Source organism: Malania oleifera, chromosome 8 (assembly GCF_029873635.1).
Source record: "Malania oleifera isolate guangnan ecotype guangnan chromosome 8, ASM2987363v1, whole genome shotgun sequence".
NCBI lineage: Eukaryota > Viridiplantae > Streptophyta > Magnoliopsida > Santalales > Ximeniaceae > Malania > Malania oleifera.
Genome location: NC_080424.1, coordinates 17,343,379 through 17,364,755, shown reverse-complemented (window position 1 = coordinate 17,364,755; position 21,377 = coordinate 17,343,379). Strand labels below are relative to the sequence as shown.

General features: G+C 35.2%; 2 protein-coding genes across 3 annotated transcripts in view; one reads left to right on the top strand and one right to left on the bottom strand.

The window, feature by feature from the left end:
• The first annotated feature begins 920 nt into the window (after positions 1–920).
• Positions 921–11,370, top strand: LOC131162241 (tryptophan aminotransferase-related protein 4-like). The gene is made up of 5 exons (XM_058118519.1): positions 921–1,438; positions 9,115–9,412; positions 9,535–9,830; positions 10,446–10,726; positions 10,946–11,370. Exons 1-5 carry the CDS (start codon positions 1,110–1,112, stop codon positions 11,161–11,163), a joined length of 1,422 nt encoding a protein of 473 aa, XP_057974502.1. The 5' UTR covers positions 921–1,109; the 3' UTR covers positions 11,164–11,370.
• A 2,653-nt stretch (positions 11,371–14,023) lies between these two features.
• LOC131162240 (carboxypeptidase SOL1) overlaps positions 14,024–21,377 on the bottom strand; it is a 41,980-nt gene continuing 34,626 nt past the window's right edge. For both annotated transcript variants that reach the window (XM_058118517.1, XM_058118518.1), the window contains exon 15: positions 14,024–14,395. In XM_058118517.1, the coding sequence (XP_057974500.1) occupies positions 14,121–14,395 (275 nt within the window). In that variant the 3' untranslated portion in view covers positions 14,024–14,120. The remainder of the gene's footprint in view (positions 14,396–21,377) is intronic.

Below are 21,377 nucleotides of genomic sequence, written 5' to 3'. Positions count from 1 at the left end.
AAACAGATCGGAGTACAGTATCACTTCGTTCGAGAAGTTATGGAAGAAGGAAGTGTGGACATGCAAAAGATTCACACCATAGACAACCTAACAGATGTTATGACAAAACCAATCAACACTGACAAGTTCATATAGAGTATATCCTCTTATGGCTTAACAAAAACGTAAATGGCATGAAACTGGCAAGACTAGAAAGGATGAAAAAAAAAGGGGGGATTTGAAAATGACTTTAAGTGGGAGAATGTTAAATTGTAAAGTCTTTTTCAAGCATTCAAAGTCTAACATAGGGGTTGTACTATTCATATGGTGGTTGTACTATTTATATGGTGGCTACACTATTCATTTGGTGGCTACTATTCATTTGGTGGCTGCACAAGTCTACAAAGGTGGCTACACTATTCATTTGGTGGTTACACTATTCATTTAGTGGCTGCACAAGTCTACAAATGTGGCTACACTATTCATTTGACGGCTTTGAAAAAGAGGCTTACAAAACCCCTATAAATAGGGAAGTAGTGGTGAAGGAAGTTGTATCCATCCCAAGCATCTCCAACTCCACCTTTAGAGAGAGATCAAGTACTCTCCTACAAAGTATCTTTGTTGTAGCCCGTATTTCTAGTTTCTCCTAATTTGAGAGAAGTTGTATCATTATTTTTTATAGTAGATTCCTTCTACTCTTGCCTGTGGTTTTTCTCTCAATTTGTTTGGAGGTTTTTCACGTAAATCTTGGTGTCAATTCCTCTTTTCTAATTTCTTATTTTAGCTGTATGATACTGTTCCTACCCATTCAATTTCCTAACAAGGAATGCACATCCCCGGTGCACCTAATATTTTATTGGTGGAAAGACTTGATTATTAGGTTGCCAATGGTACTCCACCACGTGGAGATGTTAAAATAAACACTGGCCGCATGTGTGTATAGCACACGGAATGAAGCGCCGGCGTATAAATAAGACAATTCTCTGACGTGCAAATTGGCTCTCCCAACCAGACAGCAGCAATCAATCTTTTCTACTATGTTTTGTTTTTTTTAAGGTTGATGATCAGAAGTTTCCCCCACCTCCGGAGAGCGAGGAGGAGAGGCTTCAAGAAATAAATAATTAAAGAGGATGAGTAGTTACTACGAGAAGGGGAATGAATTATTGGGGTGGAGGCTGAAGCTGTATGGGGTGTGTTTGTTGTGTTCGGTGACCCTCAACCTTTATTATTATTTCTGGGTTAATCATCATCAGCAGCAGCAGAAGCTGAGTTGGAGCAGAGGTGCGGCGGAGGATGCTGAGGCGGTGGCTTCCCTCACTTGCTCCGGCCATGGTACAGCCTATCTCGATGGCTTGCTTGCGGCCGAGGGCGGCGGCACACCCCGCTGCGAGTGCAACGCCTGCTACGGTGGCTCCGACTGCTCCCAACTCTCCCCCCCTTGTGTTGCAGACGCGGATAGGTTCTCTCTCTCTCATGATTACCCTTTTCGAGAAATTATTAATCAGACTGAATATACATCCATACTAATATAATTTTATTATATACAGTATAAAAATATAACTATAATTATTTTGTTTAATTTATATATATATATATATATATATATTTTTTTTTTTTTTTTTTTTTGGGACCAGACTCTGTCTTATAAAATTATGTGTTTATAGTCATTCATTCTATACCCAAATTTGTTCCCAAATTTGTTTTAAATCAATGAGTGAAAAATCACTTATTAGATCGTGATTCATTTTACCATCCTTCTTGTTGTATTTCTATAATGTTTTCAAAGTCGCATCTAAATCATAAAAAAAATAAAAATAAAAAGTCAAACTTTTGAAAATCATAAAGAGAGAGAGAGAGAGAGAGAGAGAGAGATTAAACGTGTCAAATTAAAATTGGAATTAAATTAATTAATTTTACAGCACATAATTTTATAAAATATTTGACAAATCTTCCTGCGGATCTTGATTGTAACTTTATATATATATATATATATATATATATATATATAGAGAGAGAGAGAGAGAGAGAGAGAGAGAGAGAGAGATTTGTCAAATATTTTGGACCAGATACTCTCTTATAAAATTATGTGCGGTGGAATTAATTAATTTAATTTCAATTTTAATTTGACACGTTTAATCTCTCCTTTTTTTTATGACTTTGATGCAACTTTGAAAACATGGTAGAAATACAAGAAGAAGAAGAAGACCAAACGTTAGAGTAAAAAGAGAGGGTTACTAGGGATGGTAAAATGAATCACAATCTAATAAGTGATTTTTCTTTCGTTGATTTAAAACAAATTTGGGGAATGAATGACCAATTCATAAACACCCCAATTCGAACTCAATTAATAAATGGGTTAATCGAGCTCGTGACTCGTCGTGTGTCACATTTAATTTTTATTAAAAAAATATTAATTTTTATAGATCAATTATGATAGTTGATGCATGTATGATTTATCATAGGTTTATTAAAAGATAGAGATAAAATATGAGTTATACAATCATATTTTTTGAATATATTTTTTAGGAGTTAAAAATTGATAAATAGATTGTAAGTGCTATTTTTTAAGTTTCAATTATTTTTTCAAAAAATATATTAAATAGAAAAAATAGTTTAATTTATAAATATGTATTATGAACTCATATATGTTAAGATGTTATCGGGAAAAGAATAAATGAATGCTAATTTTCAAAATTTAAATAATTTTTGGTGAAATTTTGAAGAAAAAAATTAAAATAAATATATTATATATTTCTTAACTAGTCACTAACAAGTATGCATTGATAATTTATTCATTGGACATATTTGAATTTTTTATTTACTCACTCATTTATAAATGAATCAACTCAAACTTGACCAACCTATTTATGGCCCAACCTAAATCTGAACTGTCAACCTATTTTGTCACTCCTACTTTCACTTGTTATAGCATCTTAAATGATCGATTAACCAATACCTAACCACTTCCAAGTTTAGGATTTAACCTTTTCATTCTTACAATTCTAATTACACTCTCCATAAAAGACAATGACATTTTTAGGAAGTCAGATCAAGTCCCTACATGATTAATTAAGAATTTTGTTTAAGAAAAGAAAAGAAAAATAAGTTTACACTACTTATAATATAATACATATCCTTGTTTAAACTTTGTCATCTAGTTTGTGATTGATTTTGAAACTTCATAAAGAAAATGCAGGACACTTTCATTAATGTATAGATGTCCTATATATAAGACTTGTATAAGGTATAGTTGTTATAAATTCAAATACAAATTCAAAAGTATTTAAATACTAAATCAAAGATATTCTAAAGTATCAAATACAAATAGATATTCAAGTAATACAACTGAAAAATCTCAGATCGTCACAAACTATCAGATAATATCAAATCTTTTATTTTTAGGATTTTCGGCAATTCAGTAATAGGTATAATCGTCGATGGTTTCAGCAGAATCCTTTGATGATTTGGTGAAATCGTCGATGGTTTTATCACAACAAACATTCTGTATCAAACCGTCGAGGGGTTTATTGAAACCGTCGAGGGGTTTATTGAAACCGTCGACAACCCCTCGACGGTTTGCTGGAAAATGACACAATTTCCTTAATACGCTCCCTCAAGATAGGTGTCTCATCAGTTAAGCCAATCTTGGAGCATAGATAATGAAATTTGTGATGGGATAGAGCCTTAGTTAGTGGGTCTGCAAGTTGATCATGGGTGCTAACATGAGAGAACTGCAGCAAACCTTTGGTAACAAATCACAAACGAAATGAAGATCAATAGCAATATGTTTCATCATGAATGCATATCAAGGTTAAGACTCAACTAGGTAGCACCAGTATTTTTATAAAACATATGTGGGGGCTTAGTAATCAGAATACCGAGTTCCTATTACAACGAGCGAATCCAAACAAGCTCGGAGGTGGCTAAAGCAAGAACCTAATATTCCGCCTCAATGGAGGAACGAGCCACAGCACGCTGCTTGCTCCATGAAATAGGACACTCACCTAGAAAAATAAGATAGGAAGAGGCGGAGGATATAGTATTTCTATCACCGACCCAATCAGCATCAGGAAAACCCCTGAAGAGTAAGATTCTCAATGCACTTGAGGAGGATGTCATGATAAAGAGTGCCCTTCAAGTAGCACAGAACATGTTTGGCAGCGGTCCAATGGAGCTGAGTGGTTTGTGCATGAACTGAGCCAGCTTATTGACCAGGTAGGCGATATCGGGCCAAGTTAGAGAGAGATATTGGAAAGCTCCTATAACTCAGCGATATTCAGTGGATCAGTAGGAGAAGAACCATTGTGAAGTTGAAGAAGATCCTTTGTGGCAAGGAGAGTCATCACTACCTTAGCACCATCCATCTTAGTGCGTAAAGAAGATCCCGAATATACTTTTGTTGGGAGAGGAACAGCCCACGGGTGACTAAAATCACCTCAACACCAAGAAAATAATGCAAGGGGCCAAGATCCTTCAGAGAAAACCGATGACTGAATTGTTGAACAACCTTAGAAATAGTAGCAAAGTTACTCCCAGTGATTAAGAGGTCATCCACATATACCAAAAAATAGAGAGTAACATCAGTAACATCAGTACAAGTGTAAATAAACAAAGAAGAATCAGATTTAGACTGCTAAAAGCCGAGTTAAAGAAGACAAGCACTCGATCAGTTCTTGATATCAAGCACGAGGTGCTTGTTTCAAGCCATACAAAGACCGCTTTAACCTACAAACATGAGAAGCCAGATTAGGATCAACAAATCTAGAGGTTGAACCATGAATACATCCTCCTGAAGACAGCCATGTAAAAACACATTATTAACTTCCAGCTGTCGAAGGGGGTCAATTTTTCTGAATAGTAATGGAGAGGACATCACAAATAGTCACTGGCTTCACAATAGGGTTGAACATCTCATTATAATTAAAACTAAGTCGTTGATGAAAACCTTTGGTCACTAATCGTACTTTATAACGAGAAATACTACCCATCAGGACTTTGTTTGATATGGAAAACTCATTTGCAACCAACAAGTTAAGTGTAAGGTGCAATGGGACCAGCTCCCATGTGCTATGTTTGACCAACGTAGTGAACTCTTCGAGCATAACATGTCACCATTTGGGATCTTTTAAGGCTTGAGGCACACATATGGGCTCAACAGGTTGAGGAAGAGGGTGTCTAGAAGCAAGGTAAATATGTTTGGGTCTATGACTATTATTCATAGACCAGGTAGTCATACCATAAGTACGGTTGGATCGAACCATATATGCAGGTGTGGTGGATGAAGGGATTACCTCTGGCTGAAAAGATGTAGGGGAGGGTGATGAAGATTAGGAAGATGAAGTCAGAGCTGCAAGAATGCTCTCCGTCACAGTGGTAGGAGAGGAGGGTATCCGTCCAATGGAAGGCACCACAGGAATAGAAAAATCCTTTGTGTTAACACCGAAAATTGACAAAGAAGGCACAACAACATGGGCAGAGGAAGAAAAGGGAAAGACACATTCATCAAAGACCACATGCGTATACACGTAAATGCGAGAGGTAACAAGGTTCATACACCTATAGGCACTTTGAGAACTCGAGTAACCGAGAAAGAGACAAGGTGTAGATTTGGGTTGAAGTTTACCGGTGATATAAGGTTTGAGCCATAGGTTACACTAACAACCAAAATAAGAAAATTTTTGTAATTAGAGCAACAACCAAACAAAAATTCGAAAGGACTTTTTTTTTTTTCAAAATAGGAGTGGGTATACGATTTATTAAATAAACCAATGCCTGAATCACAAGACCAATGAGGAAGACTCTCTTGACTCAACAGAGTGAGACCGGTTTCGACAATGTGTCAATGTCGACGTTCGCTTGAACCATTTTGCTGAGGTCTATGAAGAGCAGTGGTAAGCCAACTAATGAAATTAGAGGTAAAAAAATGACGAAGAGCTTGATATTCACCCCCATTTTCTGAATATAAGTGTTTGATGTGAAAACCAAATTGATTTTCAAGTAGCCATTTCAATTGACAAAAAATGTTGCAAACATCAATTTTTCATCAGATAGGAAACAGCCAACAATATTTAGTAAAGTGATCAACAAACAAAATATAAAATCGAAACCCATCAAGAGAAGTGGAATTTGTAGGCCCTCAAACATCAATATAAATGTATTCAAGTGGATGAGTGCTAACAAGAGAAGTGGAATAGAAAGGCAACTTGTGACTTTTATTGCATTGACAGGCATTAAAAATGGAACATGAAGAGACACAAGACACTACAACTGGTAGAGAAAAAATACGAATAACAAAATCAACTACTTTATTTGACAGATGCCCAATTCATTTATGCCAAGTGTTAGCTGTAATTCGTTCACCAACAAGTGCTAAAACAGAAGACGATTTAGCAGAAGACGCCATCGGTATTGGATAGACCCCATCCTGACATTTATCACGAAGAAGAGTTGCTCTCGTGCTCCAATCCTTCACAAGAAAATAAAATGGGTGAAACTCAAGATAAACATTATTGCTATGAGTGAAATTATTGACGGAGATGTTTTTATGAATATTAGGAACACAAAGAGTATTAGTCAATTTAAAAAGCTTTGAGGAAGAGGATAGAGACAAAGGGCCAACATGTGTGACTCGCAAACCTGAGCCATCGCCAATGACGACCTCATCCGTGCCATCATACTTCGAGCGAACAAAGAGATTGGCAAGATCGGAGGTGATGTTGTGAGAGGCAGTAGAATCCACAAGCCACTTTTTATCGGTGGACACATTGTTAGCGACACAATTGACAGACTTCACTCCTAAAGTCGAGTAACAAGTGTTGGTTGAGTGGCCTACTTTGTCACACAGCTGACAAATGATCCGGCTCCCTGCGATTATTGCGACGAGAGTTGGGGCGACGCTAACCATAGGAGCCAAGGCTTGAACATTGGTTGCGATTGAAAGTAGAAGCGGGAGTGCGGCGTTGAGTGGGATTCGCTGTGGCAACTAGAACAGTATTGGATGCGTCAACACGTCGTAAGTAACTTTCATGGCTAACTAGCATATCATGAAGCTCTCCTCAAATGTGAGAGAAGTCTCACGTGCCCAAATAGGCGCTGCAATCTCACGAAATTCAAGGCCAAGATTCTTGAGGATATATAGAGTAATGTCATCCGCTGAGACGGGAGAGTCAACCACAGCAAGTTCATCAATAAAACCTTGATAGCATGGAGATACTGTGAGACCGAGCGGGACTCTTGCTGAATAAGAGTCAACTCCTCCTTAAGTTGCATAACATGAGTGCGTGAATGATTGGCGTACAATTGTTGCAACTTGGACCAACATCATAAGCAGTGGTTGAAGCGGCAATGAGCGACATAAACGGTTTGGAGACTGATGCAAGGATGGCGTGAAGGATCAGCTTATCTTGCTGAAGCCAACGCCAAAAAGTCAGATTGGAGACTTGCAGAAGATGAATCGACAGAGGAGGTGCTGGTAGAAAAGGTTCGTGACGGGCAAACAGTTGTACCATCAAGATAGCCCTGAAGGTCATAACTAATGAGCAATGACGTCAGTTGGGCGCACCAAGAAGGGAAATTGAAACAAGTATGCTTCAAGGGAAGCTGAGATCCGGCATTGATGGCAATAAGAGTAGAATTGCCACTTCCAAGAGTCTCGAGGGTGGTGACAACAACGGACTCAAAGGAAATGACCATTAGGAAAGGGAAAAAAAAAAAACTCGTTTGAAAAAGAACTCCGATATCATATAGAAAATGCAGGACACTTTCATTTATGTATAGATGTTCTATATATAAGACTTGTACAATGTATAGTTGTTACAAATTCAATTACAAATTCAAAAGTATTTAAATACTAAATTGAAGAGATTATAGACTATCAAATACAAATAGATATTCAAGTAATACAATTGAAGAATCCCAGATCGTTGCAGACTATCGTATAATATCAAATCTTAAACTATTAGGATTCTCGGCAATTTAACAACAGGCATAACCGTCGACGGTTTGCTGAAACCATCGACAGTTTTCTCACATCAAATATTCTGTCTCAAATCGTCGAAGCAACTATCGAGGGGTTTATTGAAACCGTTGACAATTTGTTAGAAAATGACACAATTTCCTTAATACTTCACACATGTGAGGATTCTATATTCTAATTGGATGATTGTCTTACTGAGAATCATAGACTAAAAAATTGATAAATTATTCTTGTCTAAGTTTTTAGAATTAAACAATTTTTAAGAAATTTTAAACACCAATCACATGGAATTGCTCATATAAACTAATGTGTGCACGTGTATGTAATATTTTCACTCTTAATTTAATAATCTTCATTGAATTTCTTGAGCGACATGGCTAGTAAAATTTAAAAAATTATCAAGTTGTGTTTGGCATTGCATATTTTAAATTTACTTTACACTACATTTGTCCATATGCAAACAAATTTGGATTTAAAATTCGAACTCGAGTCCGTAATACATGAACAAGGCCTTCCAAAGAGAGATTTGGGTTTTGTTGAGGGTAATCACAGACATTATTATTATTATTATTATTATTATTATTAAACCTTAGCACCCAATCCAGCAGTGGTACGTGGCATTGAGTTTTTTTTTTCTTCTTTTTTATTCTTTTTTGCTTCTGTCTTTTATATAGTACAGGCAATCCCATAAATTTATATAATATGTACATGTCCATAATAAGTATTTATATAATTATATAAATGCATGTAAATGTAATTAGCGTTTAACTTTTCATATATTATAAAATAAAGTATTTGAGTTTGACTCAAAATTTATATTTTAAATTCTCATTTAATATTAGTACAAACTATATATGTATTTTATTTTTCTCAATTAATTTTATATTTAAATTAGTTTGTGTATATGATATGTACATGTTCATAATATTTTCAAATTTTAATTTTTATAAATATTATTTTATTCATAAATTTTAAATACTTGACAATTTTATTGAGCAAATGATCTAAAATAACATAATAAATTTTAATATTGTTCTCAAGATTAGCTATCAAAGTACCATGTAATATGTCTGTTGGATGGAAAGGGGGGATCAGTTTTTTACTAGTTAATCGTGCCGGGCAGTTATTATTATTTATTTATGTTGAATTGTGATTTGCAGTGGAAATCCAGTATTCTTGGCGCCATTCTGGAGGGAGCATGCAGCAAGCAGTGCGGTGGTAGTGGCGGGATGGCATCGGATGGGGTATTCATTTCCCGACACTTCTGACATCTCGCCGGAGCTGGAGACCCACATCCGCGCTCTTCACGCCGTCGTCGGAAATGCTGTTACCGCCGGCAGATTCATCGTCTTCGGCACCGGCTCAACCCATCTCCTTAATGCCGCCGTCTACGCCCTCTCCGCCACCCGCAACTCATCATCTCCGGCGGGAGTCGTTGCTTCCATTCCCTTTTACCCGGTTCGCTACATGATCGATTTTTTCCAGCTGCACGCGTGACTTTGATTATTTTTCATTTGAACTGTGTTAATTAATAATTGTAAGAAGGTAAAAGTTTGCCGTTATTAATTGATTGAGGGCAGGTGTATGAAAAGCAAACGGAGCTCTACCATTCGGTGGATTTTGAGTTTCAAGGAGATGCGTCGTTGTGGAAGAACAGTAGTTCAAAAGGGCAAGGGAATTTCATCGAGTTTGTGACGTCGCCAAATAATCCCGACGGCGAATTGAAGGAGGCTGTTCTTGAAGGTCCTTCAGCGAAAACAATTCATGATCGTGCCTATTACTGGCCACATTTTACGGCGATTCCAGCTGCCGCCGATGATGACCTTATGATTTTTACTCTATCAAAGCTCACTGGTCACGCCGGCAGTAGATTCGGGTACCCACACCACTCCTATGCTCATAGTCTCTATGTATAACTCTATTAATATACTTAATTAATTTGACAAATATTAACATTTAAATCTGATACATGACTTGAGAACTTGTGGAGTCCGCTCTACTCTCAAATGAATCAAATTGAGCGTCTATCAAGCAGTTGTCCCCTTCTTTAATATCCTCTTCTTTTTTTTTTAAGCTTTTAACTTCCTGTGCCTCATAACCACAAGCACGACACTTCTGCTGGAATTGTCCACTTCTTCTAGTGCTTGGCTTATGTATGCATAAGAGCTTCCGATCATTAGTTTTGTGCATTTTAATTAAAAGATTTCAGTACCATCTAACAATTTGCCAACCATATATGTTTTACTCATCCTCCAGCCTTTATTTTTCAATCTTTCAGACTATCTTAACAAATGTATTGAGTGCTACATCATTAATTTTTATATTACCAAACAGAAGAATATAATATTCTTACATGGATATATGCTATGAATATTAGCTTCAAGCAATACTCTTTGTTTGATAAAATGTTAAAAAAAAAAAAAATTACATTGATAGAGCCAATATTGCTTGTACAATTCACAGCTACAGATATGACATTCCTGTTGTGCAGATGGGCATTGATAAAGGATGAAGCTGTATACCAAAGAATGGTAAGTTATATTATGACAAACACCGCCGGTGTCTCGAAGGATACCCAGTTACGAACTTTGAAGCTTCTCAAAGTAGTCCTTGAAGATGGAGGTAAGAAGATTTTTGGATTCGGATATGAAACAATGAAGAATCGCTGGGAAAAATTAAGCAAAACAATCTCAATGTCAAAGCGTTTGTCCATTCAGCAGCTTGTGCCTCTTTATTGCAACTACTTCAGAACTGTCAGGGGACCTTCTCCAGGTAATTCTCATACAAAGATGCGTTATGCATATACGCACATGCTTTTCTTGCAAATAATCTATGGAGAAAAGATCAGCTAAAAACTTCCTTATTTATTCTTTCTTTTCTTTAAAACCTTTTCTTCAGTCCCTTTCTCAAAAGATAGGATAATATGAATGCATATAGGCAGAAATCTTGAGCCAAAAATTCCTTGCTAATAGCTTATTGGAATCATTGTAGCTTATGCATGGTTGAAGTGTGAGAGGGAGGAAGACAGAGATTGTCCTGCAATGCTGAGAGCAGCCAACGTCATTGGCCGCAACGGTAGCTTATTTCGTGCTGAAAATCGCTATGTACGTTTAAGTCTCATCAAGAGCCAAGATGACTTTGATTTATTGCTTCAAAAACTTGAGATTTTAGTCTCTGAGGAAGCTGACAGCGATGCCATGACAATGTGAAGAACAAAATCAGTCATATTTATATTTTTTTCCAGTATAAATGCAAATAAGCTAATCACACATTTAGGTATGTGTGTAAGCATGCAATGTGTTAGTGTGTTTAAAGAAAGGGATCATGTCTATTGATCACCTGCTCAGTTGTAACTTTACTTTTCAGGATTTAATTGCTTGTAAAATGATTTCATACATATAAAAGTGATTGCAAAAGTCTCTACTAGAGCAGGCAACTGACTTTCAATTAACATAGAATTATATCCCAAATTGGTCACAAATGGAACAAAATATAAGACGTTCCCCATTTTCATAAGAACATTTCACTTCTTTTTTGCTAAAAAAATTACTCATTGGCTTCTAATTAACCTCGTGCTTTTAATTATTGAAAAAAAAAATTATTAAATAGACAATGCCCCTTTGCACGGGCATCGCAAAGTGTTTAAATTTTCATCATATCGTAGTAAGGTCTCACTTTTTTAGTTAATTTAATATTTGCATGGATAAATCGAGTGAGAAGAGTGGCCAGATGACAACATAATAATTAAGTACTTCAGCAACAGTTGAACAATGGTAAGGAAAGGCAAGTCTTTTCTATAATTTCTCCAATTATATTCATTCAAGTCTACTCTTTCATGCAGAATCTTGCTAACCTATGTTGATGAATGTTTTGTAGAATGGTAAAAACAACAACAATCAGCAAACACAAACATGCATATGCTCTCCACATGTTATAGTTTTGGATTATCTACGTCATTGCTCGTGATTTTTTCCTTCATATACGTAAGGTGTGAAATTTATTTCTTTTAACAACTAAGATTTTTTTGTTTGGTCAAGGAGAGGTTCACATTGGGCTTGAGCTATGTAGGGGCAGGTAGTCCATCTCTTATCCTATACTCCTTTCAAGGCCTTTAAGAATTTGAGCCTCCAATATAAAAGTCTAAAACTTAGGATGTCCTAAGTTTTAGCATTTAAAATACTTATTAAGAAATATAAAGAGAGAAAGTCCCTACTTTTTGACTCTTTTGGGATAAACCCTACCTACCCCCAATTGCAACTTACCTCATCAGATCAAAATGACAGTTACATATGATGAGGGCATTGAGGAACTGATCTAGAATCAAACATAGCTTAAGATAATTAGCCAAGTTATAAGTGACCTAGACCTTCTATGTCATATGAGGCCAGCATCGACCACACAATCTGGGCATTTAATCGAGCAAACGCAAAATTGAAACAGTTAATGTAGTATCCCAGCAAAAGATAAATTAGGTCTAAGTAAAAAATAAATACTTGATCAGGGATTTATAGCAAACTTTATATAAAACTCATATGAACAAAAAAATCAAAAAAAAAGTAGTTGGAGAAAGGGATTTATAAATAAAAATTCTTTCTAATCGTTCAACTATCCTAGACCACGCCCACTTTTCCAAACAAACTTGATAAATTTAATAAGATAAAAATAATTGGTCAAGGATAAACTGGGCGACATAATCATTCAAACATATACAACCATCGGATAAAATTTGAATCTTATGAAAATAACATTTTAAGGCAAGCAAAGCACGAGTTACATCAAAACCAATTTCCACAAGTAGGAAGAAACCTTGGGCAAACAATTTTCAAATTGGACAATCTAGCTGAATTTCTTTAGCGGGTAATCAAAAATGAAATCTCATATATCATATAAGAGGTAGTCATATATCTCTCTCAAGGCTATTAGACAAGCCCGGGTGAACATCTCATATATCGCAAGTATTTTTTAAGTGTCTCTCCAAGGCCAATAAACAAGCCTAGGGCTGGGTGAACAAGAAGTTGCAAATTAGACTCAAACCACAACTATTTTTACCACTCCCTATTTTCTTTTGATCTTGTTTATTAACTTATCTAATTTTTTATTAACTTCTATATTTATCATTTAATTTACACACAACACCTTTCATGTGAGATTTAGTTGACAGATTCAACCAATAATTCACTAAAATCCTCAACAATTCTTGGACATTATGCATTTGATTCACATTTTATAACTGACTTAAGTGCTATTTTGACAAAAAATGGTAAATAGATTCACAAACTTACCCGACGTCAACATCCCTACCACCATTTTAAAAAACGAATATCAGACTTCCCAGCTAGAAACCACCAAAAATTATGCAATGATAAGAAAGATCTTAATAAATTTTAAGAACTCGAAATACCTCATTGAAAAAATAATTGCACTTTTGAGCTCTCAACGTTCTCCCGGAGGAAGCAAGATGAGTCAACTGGACTTGCAGCCACACAACAGAGCCTAGAATCGTTCTGAAGAACCTCCTTTGCTGTATTTTTCATGTTCATTTGAATCACTCTGTTCAAAGCTTCATTCCCCAAATAGAGAAGGAAGTCCCTGCCTTCAATTATTCAATTGGCAGCACTCCAGAGGCAGAACAGGAAGGTGCCTGGCCCTCCTAAATCATTTGGCTTTTGAAATATATAGTAATTTATAATCTTATTTTAATTATAAATTTTGATATTAAACTCTCAATTAGTTGGATAATTTTTAATATTTTCTTTTATTTACTAAATTTTGTTCTAAAATGCTATATAAAAACTTTTTTTTTTCTAATATCTCATATCCAACTTAAGAATATTTTAAGAATAGAATGATATCCCAAGAATAAATCAATAATAAACCAAACATGAAAACATCTGCACGCCTCTAACAAGGTTCCAAAGGAAACTGAAAATCCTATATTCTCAAAAACCCTATTTCCCGAACATCAATATTTCTGCTATGCAAATCACAACTTCGAAAAATATCTTTAAATGTAACAATCCAAATGCGATTACTATGGGGCAATGGTCATCCGACCCTACAGACCCAAAATGAAGAGGGAACACATTTTTTTTCTCTTTATTTAATTTCCAATATACAATATACGATTGGCATAAGATCAACAATGAGAGATTCTCAAGATCACAACTTACCTTTTTGACCCTCCAATAATAACAGGTCTCTGTTTCAAAACATTGGCCATGGCTTTCCTCTTCAGTAGAAAGCAAAGAAACGCCAAAATAATAATCAAAACAAGAGAAATTTCCAAGTAAAGCCGCCCATTGTTACAGTAGCAATCACAGGGGCTTCGTAGTAGCCCCTTCAGCATCACTTCTGGGTCCAGAACAAAATCCACCGTAGTGCCCTCTTCTTCAAGCAATATGCGTGTGGTCTTTGATTTATACCCAGGCAGAGAGGCCATAACTACAAGTCACAATTATAAACACCAAATCAGAAGTATATTCAAACCCCACAAAGCCATCCTTCATATAACTTCCATTCATACCCCCATATGCATGCTCAATGCGATCTTTCAATCAAAATACAACATAAATTAAAATATAACATAGGAAAGGACAGTTATATGAACCAATGTGGTCGAATAGATGTGGATGTGTATTATCATACTATAATATAAAATAAATTCTTCTTATTCTTTGCTTTTATCCCTCATAATTTGATCTTTCGTTACCAAGGGCATTTTTTTATTTCATGTTTTGTTGCCAGATGGAACAAATGGTGCCACATTCTATATTTACAAGAAGGTTGATCTTTCCATGTTTCCTGTTTATTCCATGTCTTGTGCAACATTTGAAGTTTTTTGAAGGAGTGAGTTCGATTTATTCTTGATCACACCAAGTGCTTTATGAGCAAATTTTATAGTCAATAAAATTAATGCCTTCTGCTGCTCAACTTTGAAAACCCTGCAAGTTTACAATTCTAAATTTTTAGAATGAATATTAAAATCTTGTAACCTGGCTTTTCAAGAAAGGGTAAATTGCACAAACATCCATGAAGCTTAAGAGATTGGTACTTTCCACCCATAACAACAAAACCAAGCCATAAGTTCCACTAGGTAGGCTCGGCTACATGAATCCTTTTTTTCCAGTTTATGCGATCATGGGCAATTTCTTTCGACATATTCAGGGCTATTAAATCCTTACTATCTCATTCCAAGTTATTTTAGGTCTACTCTTACCCTTTCTACTACCCCTCAAACTAAACCACTCTTCCTCACTGGCGCATTATGTAGCCTACGTTTAAGTGCCCAAACCATCTGAATCGCCTCTCCCTTATCTTATCTTCTATAGGAATTATGTCTAGCTTACTACGAATATGTTTATTATTTAATTTATCTTTCAATATTATACTATTCATCCATCTAAGCATTCTCATCTCGAAAACTTTCACTTTTTAAATATGTTATTTCTTAGTTGTTTAATATTTTGATCCATATAACATAACTGGTCTTATAGTCGTCCTATAAGACTTCTCTTTTAGTTTTAAGGGTATTCTACGATCAAAAAGCACACTTGAAGCACTTCTCCATTTTATCCAACCTGCTTTAACTCTATGCATTACATCTTCAATTTCTCCTTCATCCTTCATCTAGCATAATAGACCCAATATATCAAAATCTACAAGTGCTATTTATTTCTACATCATCAAGTTTGACTTTGTCTCCAATATTCCTCCTACTATTATTGAAATTACATATCATATATTCTGTCTTATTTCTACTTATCCTAAAGTCACTAGATTCTAAAGCTTCTCTCTATAATTCTAACTTAGCCTCTACTTCACCCCTAATTTTATCAATCTATCATCTATCTGCAAACAACATACACCATGGAACTCATGGTGATCTGATGAATTTCATGGCAGCTGTCAGCTACCTAGCGAAACCCTCCTCTACCCAAGCTTGGGACCGACTGTGTGTGAAAAGATTAGGACATTAAGTGTATCAGGAGCGGAGTTGTACTTTTCCACCCATAGGATTCAAAAAATTCATTTTAGTCCCTCCTAGTTCAATATTCATTGCCATCATATGCCTGGTAAGTTGACTGTTATTATTGTGGCCTAAAAAGTACTAAAATTTTGAATTATATGTCAAAAACAAATGCAACCAATTATTAAGAAATAGACATCAACATCGAGCAGACCATACTATGTACGAGTCAGAGAAAGTTCAGAAAATGCATGAACATACTTTGTCCAAGTCCACCTTTGTGTGTGCATGCACACTCATAAACCATTATCTAAGCCTGTCCATTTTCTGGCCAAGTAGTAATTAAAAAACAAAATATTTTCAAGTATTAATGATTATATTCAAAGGGTATTAATTACTATCACTAAAGAAATTGTGAAATGTAATACTAGCAGGAGGAAAGTGTTTTTGAAAAAGAAAAAGAAAAAAACTTGGAGGTAAGTACGAGTCAAAAATATTAGATGTCTGCAACTTTTAAAAATGGGATTAATCAAGTTGAGTTCATGAAAAGCACGAACAATCTAGTAAGCATAAAATTAGAGTGAAGTATCATTTAAGCATGCAACTAGGATGACAAACAAATAAAAGCAACAAATATATCTGGCCAACAATACTATTATCTTTTTGAGCATGGAATAAAGCACTGGTAATACACAAATTTTCATCTATTCATCCCATGCACATAAATTTAAATTAAATCAAAACAATAGAATAATATGCATTTAAAAGCAAAACAAATACATGATACACACACATGCATGAAACAGAGCATGAGAGGATCTAATACCACCCAAGGGCTTCACAAAGTTTTCATATGCCAGCCAAAGCAGCAGGTAGAGGGACCGCTTTAAATAAAAAAGAAAAGAAAGAATAAAAGGAACCATTCCATGACATCAGCTTAAAATAACAACTTTTCACAATAAGTACACTCATTTCAGATCAAAGATTTCTTGGGCTAGGGAACAAAATATGAAATTTAAGTATGCTAAAGATGTTAAAAACCAATCATATGGCCTCAACTAGCAGCTTAAGTTTCTAGGCATGTAAGTTATTAGACATTTAGAGCCTCTTTGAGGTTGAGAGTTTGATTGGTCAATTAAAAATAAAATCTTAGCATGAGGTACAGTGAGCCTGTGCATTTTCCACTCTTCAAAGGCAATGGATTTTAACATGCAGTAGTGTGCTAAAGATACTAAAACCTATGGGTCTCACTACCATCTTAAGATTTTGGGCCAAGTGATGACTAATTGAATTTATGAAAATTGTAATTTCAGTGATTGAAGTAAATGTATAATTTATATTGAATGACCCGTTAGAAGAGAATTTACAAAGCGTGTAGCAGTAAATTTCTGTTCTGGTAACTTATTCTACTCAGCATAAATTGTTTCTAAATATATTCACCACATGCTTGGGAGAGATTTGGGATTTGGATTTGTACGAATTTGGACAAAATGTAATATAAAATTGTGTTGAATTTTGTCCAAATCCACAAAAATCAAATTCAAGGCTCAAAATCCATGCTCCCAAACACTGCATCAAGTATACTTCTGTTGAAGGAAAACCGATGACCAAGGAAAGTGCAAAAATGGATGTCATTAAATCCATTGTCAAAACAACATTTAAAGTGATTGAACATGAACACATGGCATATGTGAATTGCTTTGTATAAAGACCATGCTAATGGATGGCTGCTGACTTTTGTCCAAGAAACAGGGAACATGTCAGGAAATTTTGCATCAATGAAGCTGATATTTACCTCAGGCAATGTGGCAAAAAATAAATCCAATTGAAGTGCACAGACAGGTAAAAAAGTGGATGTGAAGCTAGACTAGTCTTTTACTCGCACGTAAAGATTAAGAATCAATATATGGATTCTTTGACTAAAAATATGAAAAATGAAACCTTTTATTCAATCTTATAGAAGCTGGACCATATGTGAAGGTTTCACACCAGCGTAAAGGGAAGCTCTGAACACACCAACAAATATGTAGATTCAGAATCAACTAAAGACACATCTAAAACAAGTTCATCTTGCAACCCTCAATGACCAATATCAATATCACATCAAACTATCAGAAGCTATCCCACCCATATGCTTCTGCAAATAATCTTTTTTCTATCTAAAAAATAAGAAAAAAATTATATGTAGATAGAAGAAAACAAGAATATAAGCTATAGGACTCGAAGTCCTCAAAGAAAATAACATAGCAAAAACAAACTAAAAGAAAATCTTAACAAAAAGCTGATTAAGAAACCCCTTTAATAACCCCTTCCCATTGTATTTGATTGAACGTTGCAATTTTGCCAACTCCCACTGGCCATTTTTCACCTTTTTCACAGAAGACATCTTTTAGCCTTTTTGGGAAACTATAAGAAGTTACAAATTTGGAGCTTTTAAATGCTAAAAGCTAACTTGCCTAACAAGTTATTCTATTCCATGGGTATCTTTATTGTTGGCCTAACAAGGCTTATGAATCTTATTTTGATGATAACAAATCAAGGGAACTTAACATATTTGGTTAAGTAATGATATTTTAGATAACTCAAGTATCAAGATCAAGTGACTCAAGTGATCAAGAACAAGTGCTTGACAGTCTTTTGAAAGCTCGAACTCAAAAATAGAAGATCTTATGAAGCTAAAAGACTATTGAAACATTAAGTCAAGACAAGCATAAAGAAAGGAAGCAATATATGAAAACTTAGTGAATAGAAGTGTCATAATTGTTTAAAAGTCTCATGTAAGTACTTCGCATATTTTCAATATAAGTGTTTGAAGCTCTTAGAAACAATTATTGACTTAGAGACCATATTTTGAAAAACCTTTTTTAAGTCTCATTTAAGTTTTCAAAGTCCTAAGGTTGAAAAGCAAAGTTTTTGTAAATTTGCTAGTTCAGACGATTGACTTTGTAAGATCAGTTGACTGACATCTTTAACGGATGGAAATTCAAAAGTTTTTAGAAAGTGGTAACCTCAGGCGACTGACCATGTCTGATCAATCAACTAACAATTTTTATGCTGAGTAATTTGAGCAGACAGAATGGCATCAAGCGACTAACCTCTCAAGATCAGACGACTGACCCTATTTTTTGTTTGAAACTTCGCTAATTTATAAAGGCACAGGCGACTGACCCCGATAGTTCAGTTGACTGACCTTCAATTTTTTAAAATTAAAACAGCGAGGGAATGTTTCCAAAATTAATTGCTTGGACCCCAAACAATGAGAAAACTTGGGAAACACACCAAGTAAATTGGGGAATATGAAAAATTACTTTTTAAACTCTATAAATACAATTTGATTTCAAGAATTAAACACCCAACAATCAATAGCAATCAGCATACAAGCTTACACTCATACTCTCAAAGCTCTCTTACTTAATACACTTTACTGAAAGTTCATTGCTGAGTTTTTGCCGATAAATTTTCACCATACTCTGAGTTTTCTACTGAGATTTCAATCTAAGAATAAATCCACGGTGATATATATCTGAGTTTCATCTCTTTATATTGATAAATTGCTGAAGTATATTCTGATTTTAAATTGTACTAATCTACTCTTTTGAGAGTGTTTCTTGCACACAAAATTGTTCTTGTATCTCTTGTTGTTTTTGACGGTTCAGGGGATTGAATCGTTAGACTAGCGAAAGGGGGTTCTCGTTAGAGAGGGAACTCCACCTGAGAAGGACAGAGGTTGTAACTTTGCCCTAATAAAGAAAGTTGGAATCCTCACAGCAGTTGCTTGGGGCAAGGACATAGGCCTTGGACCAAACCTTGTAAAAATCCGATGTCTCTCTCTCTTCCCTACTCTCTTTAATTTTTTGCATATATAAATTGCATGGATGTTTACTTAATTGCTGGAAATTAATTTGCTATTGGGAATTGCAGAAACCTTAATTAAAGAGAGTATGTTGATTGATAAATATCAAAACTCATTAATTTATTTGATATCAAAGTCTAAATTTTAGAAACTTGCTGAAATTTCTATTTTGTTTCATATTGTGAAATCAAGCTTACCTTGTTGCTTGAATTGACATATTCAAACGCTAAATTGAGCTCTGATTTTGAATTAAATTGCTGAAAGGAAATTTGATAAAGTTGCAAAGCGTTGTAAAACAAAATCTCCAAAATATTATTCAAGTTGATCTTTTCATTCATAAAGATTTAATCTCAAATTGATTCTTAGCTGTACTTGTGATTGCAAATCAATTATACTTGTATGATTGCTGAATATAAAAGAGTTGGGAAAGACTTAATAAAAAGATTTATTAAGAAATTTTTAAAACCCAATTCACCCCCCTCTTGGGAGTACACCTTACTTCTCATTTATTTTTTCAAATATTACAAAGTTTTCCATGCATTAATAATGTCTCCTAAATTGACACATCTATTTTGGTCATTTTAGGCATTTCAAGCACCTTATAACTTTTTTACCAAATACTCGGATCAGCTTTTATTTCTAACATCTCCTTCACGTGGAGGCCAAACAATTTTTACAACAATCTCAATTAACTCATTTTTGTCAATTCCTTTTCAAAAGCTCCTTTTCATCAACTGCAGCGAAGGGGCTGCAAACTACACCTGAACCCTGAAGCAGATTTGCCGACACATAGGAAATATCCGCAACAGCATCAGATGAATCTGAACTAAATCCATATTGTCCATGGAACTCACCCAAAAGTGATCCTCCATCATGAGAAAACTCACTCTCAAGGTCTCTTTCATTATCAAAACCATCACCCCCATTTTCCTTTTAACTTATCGCCCTTAATACCCATCTTTCCTAAACCAACCTTCATATGATTGAAAGCTCCATCCATACAATAACTACCAGCCATATTCCATTTGAAACATTTAATCACCTGCGATACAGCCCTTGGCAGGCTCGACCTTATTGTCATCCTCACCAGCAACCAGAGACTTTTCATCATCATTATCTCCCACAAAAGCATGCCATGGTCTCTGCTCAGTGTCCATATTCATGCCTTTAGTACTCTTGCCTACACAACTCATTAGCAAAAAATTCTGCCCTTCATGATCCATAGATATATTCCAACACTTGCCATCCACTTAACAATTGAATTTTTAATAACCCCACAGTTGAACACCTCCAATTTCCCAATTACAACATTAAATGATTCCCCCACAACTTGCATCCAAAAGAGTTCCACCCTGAGGACTTGAAGAGGCTATCCTGAGAAGTTATCACATTACTCTGATGAATCTAGTATTTTGCATGAATTGCAGGCAATCTTACTACATGGTGTACTTTGGACCTTACTAACATTTTATCAGGCATGGTTATGAAGCAAACTCTGCTGGCCCACTTATGCATTTAAGTTCACATTGTATCCCAAGATCTGGCCCATATTGATCTTTTCATTAATCTCACTGTAAACCCACTTTTTGATGGTCATGCTGCAG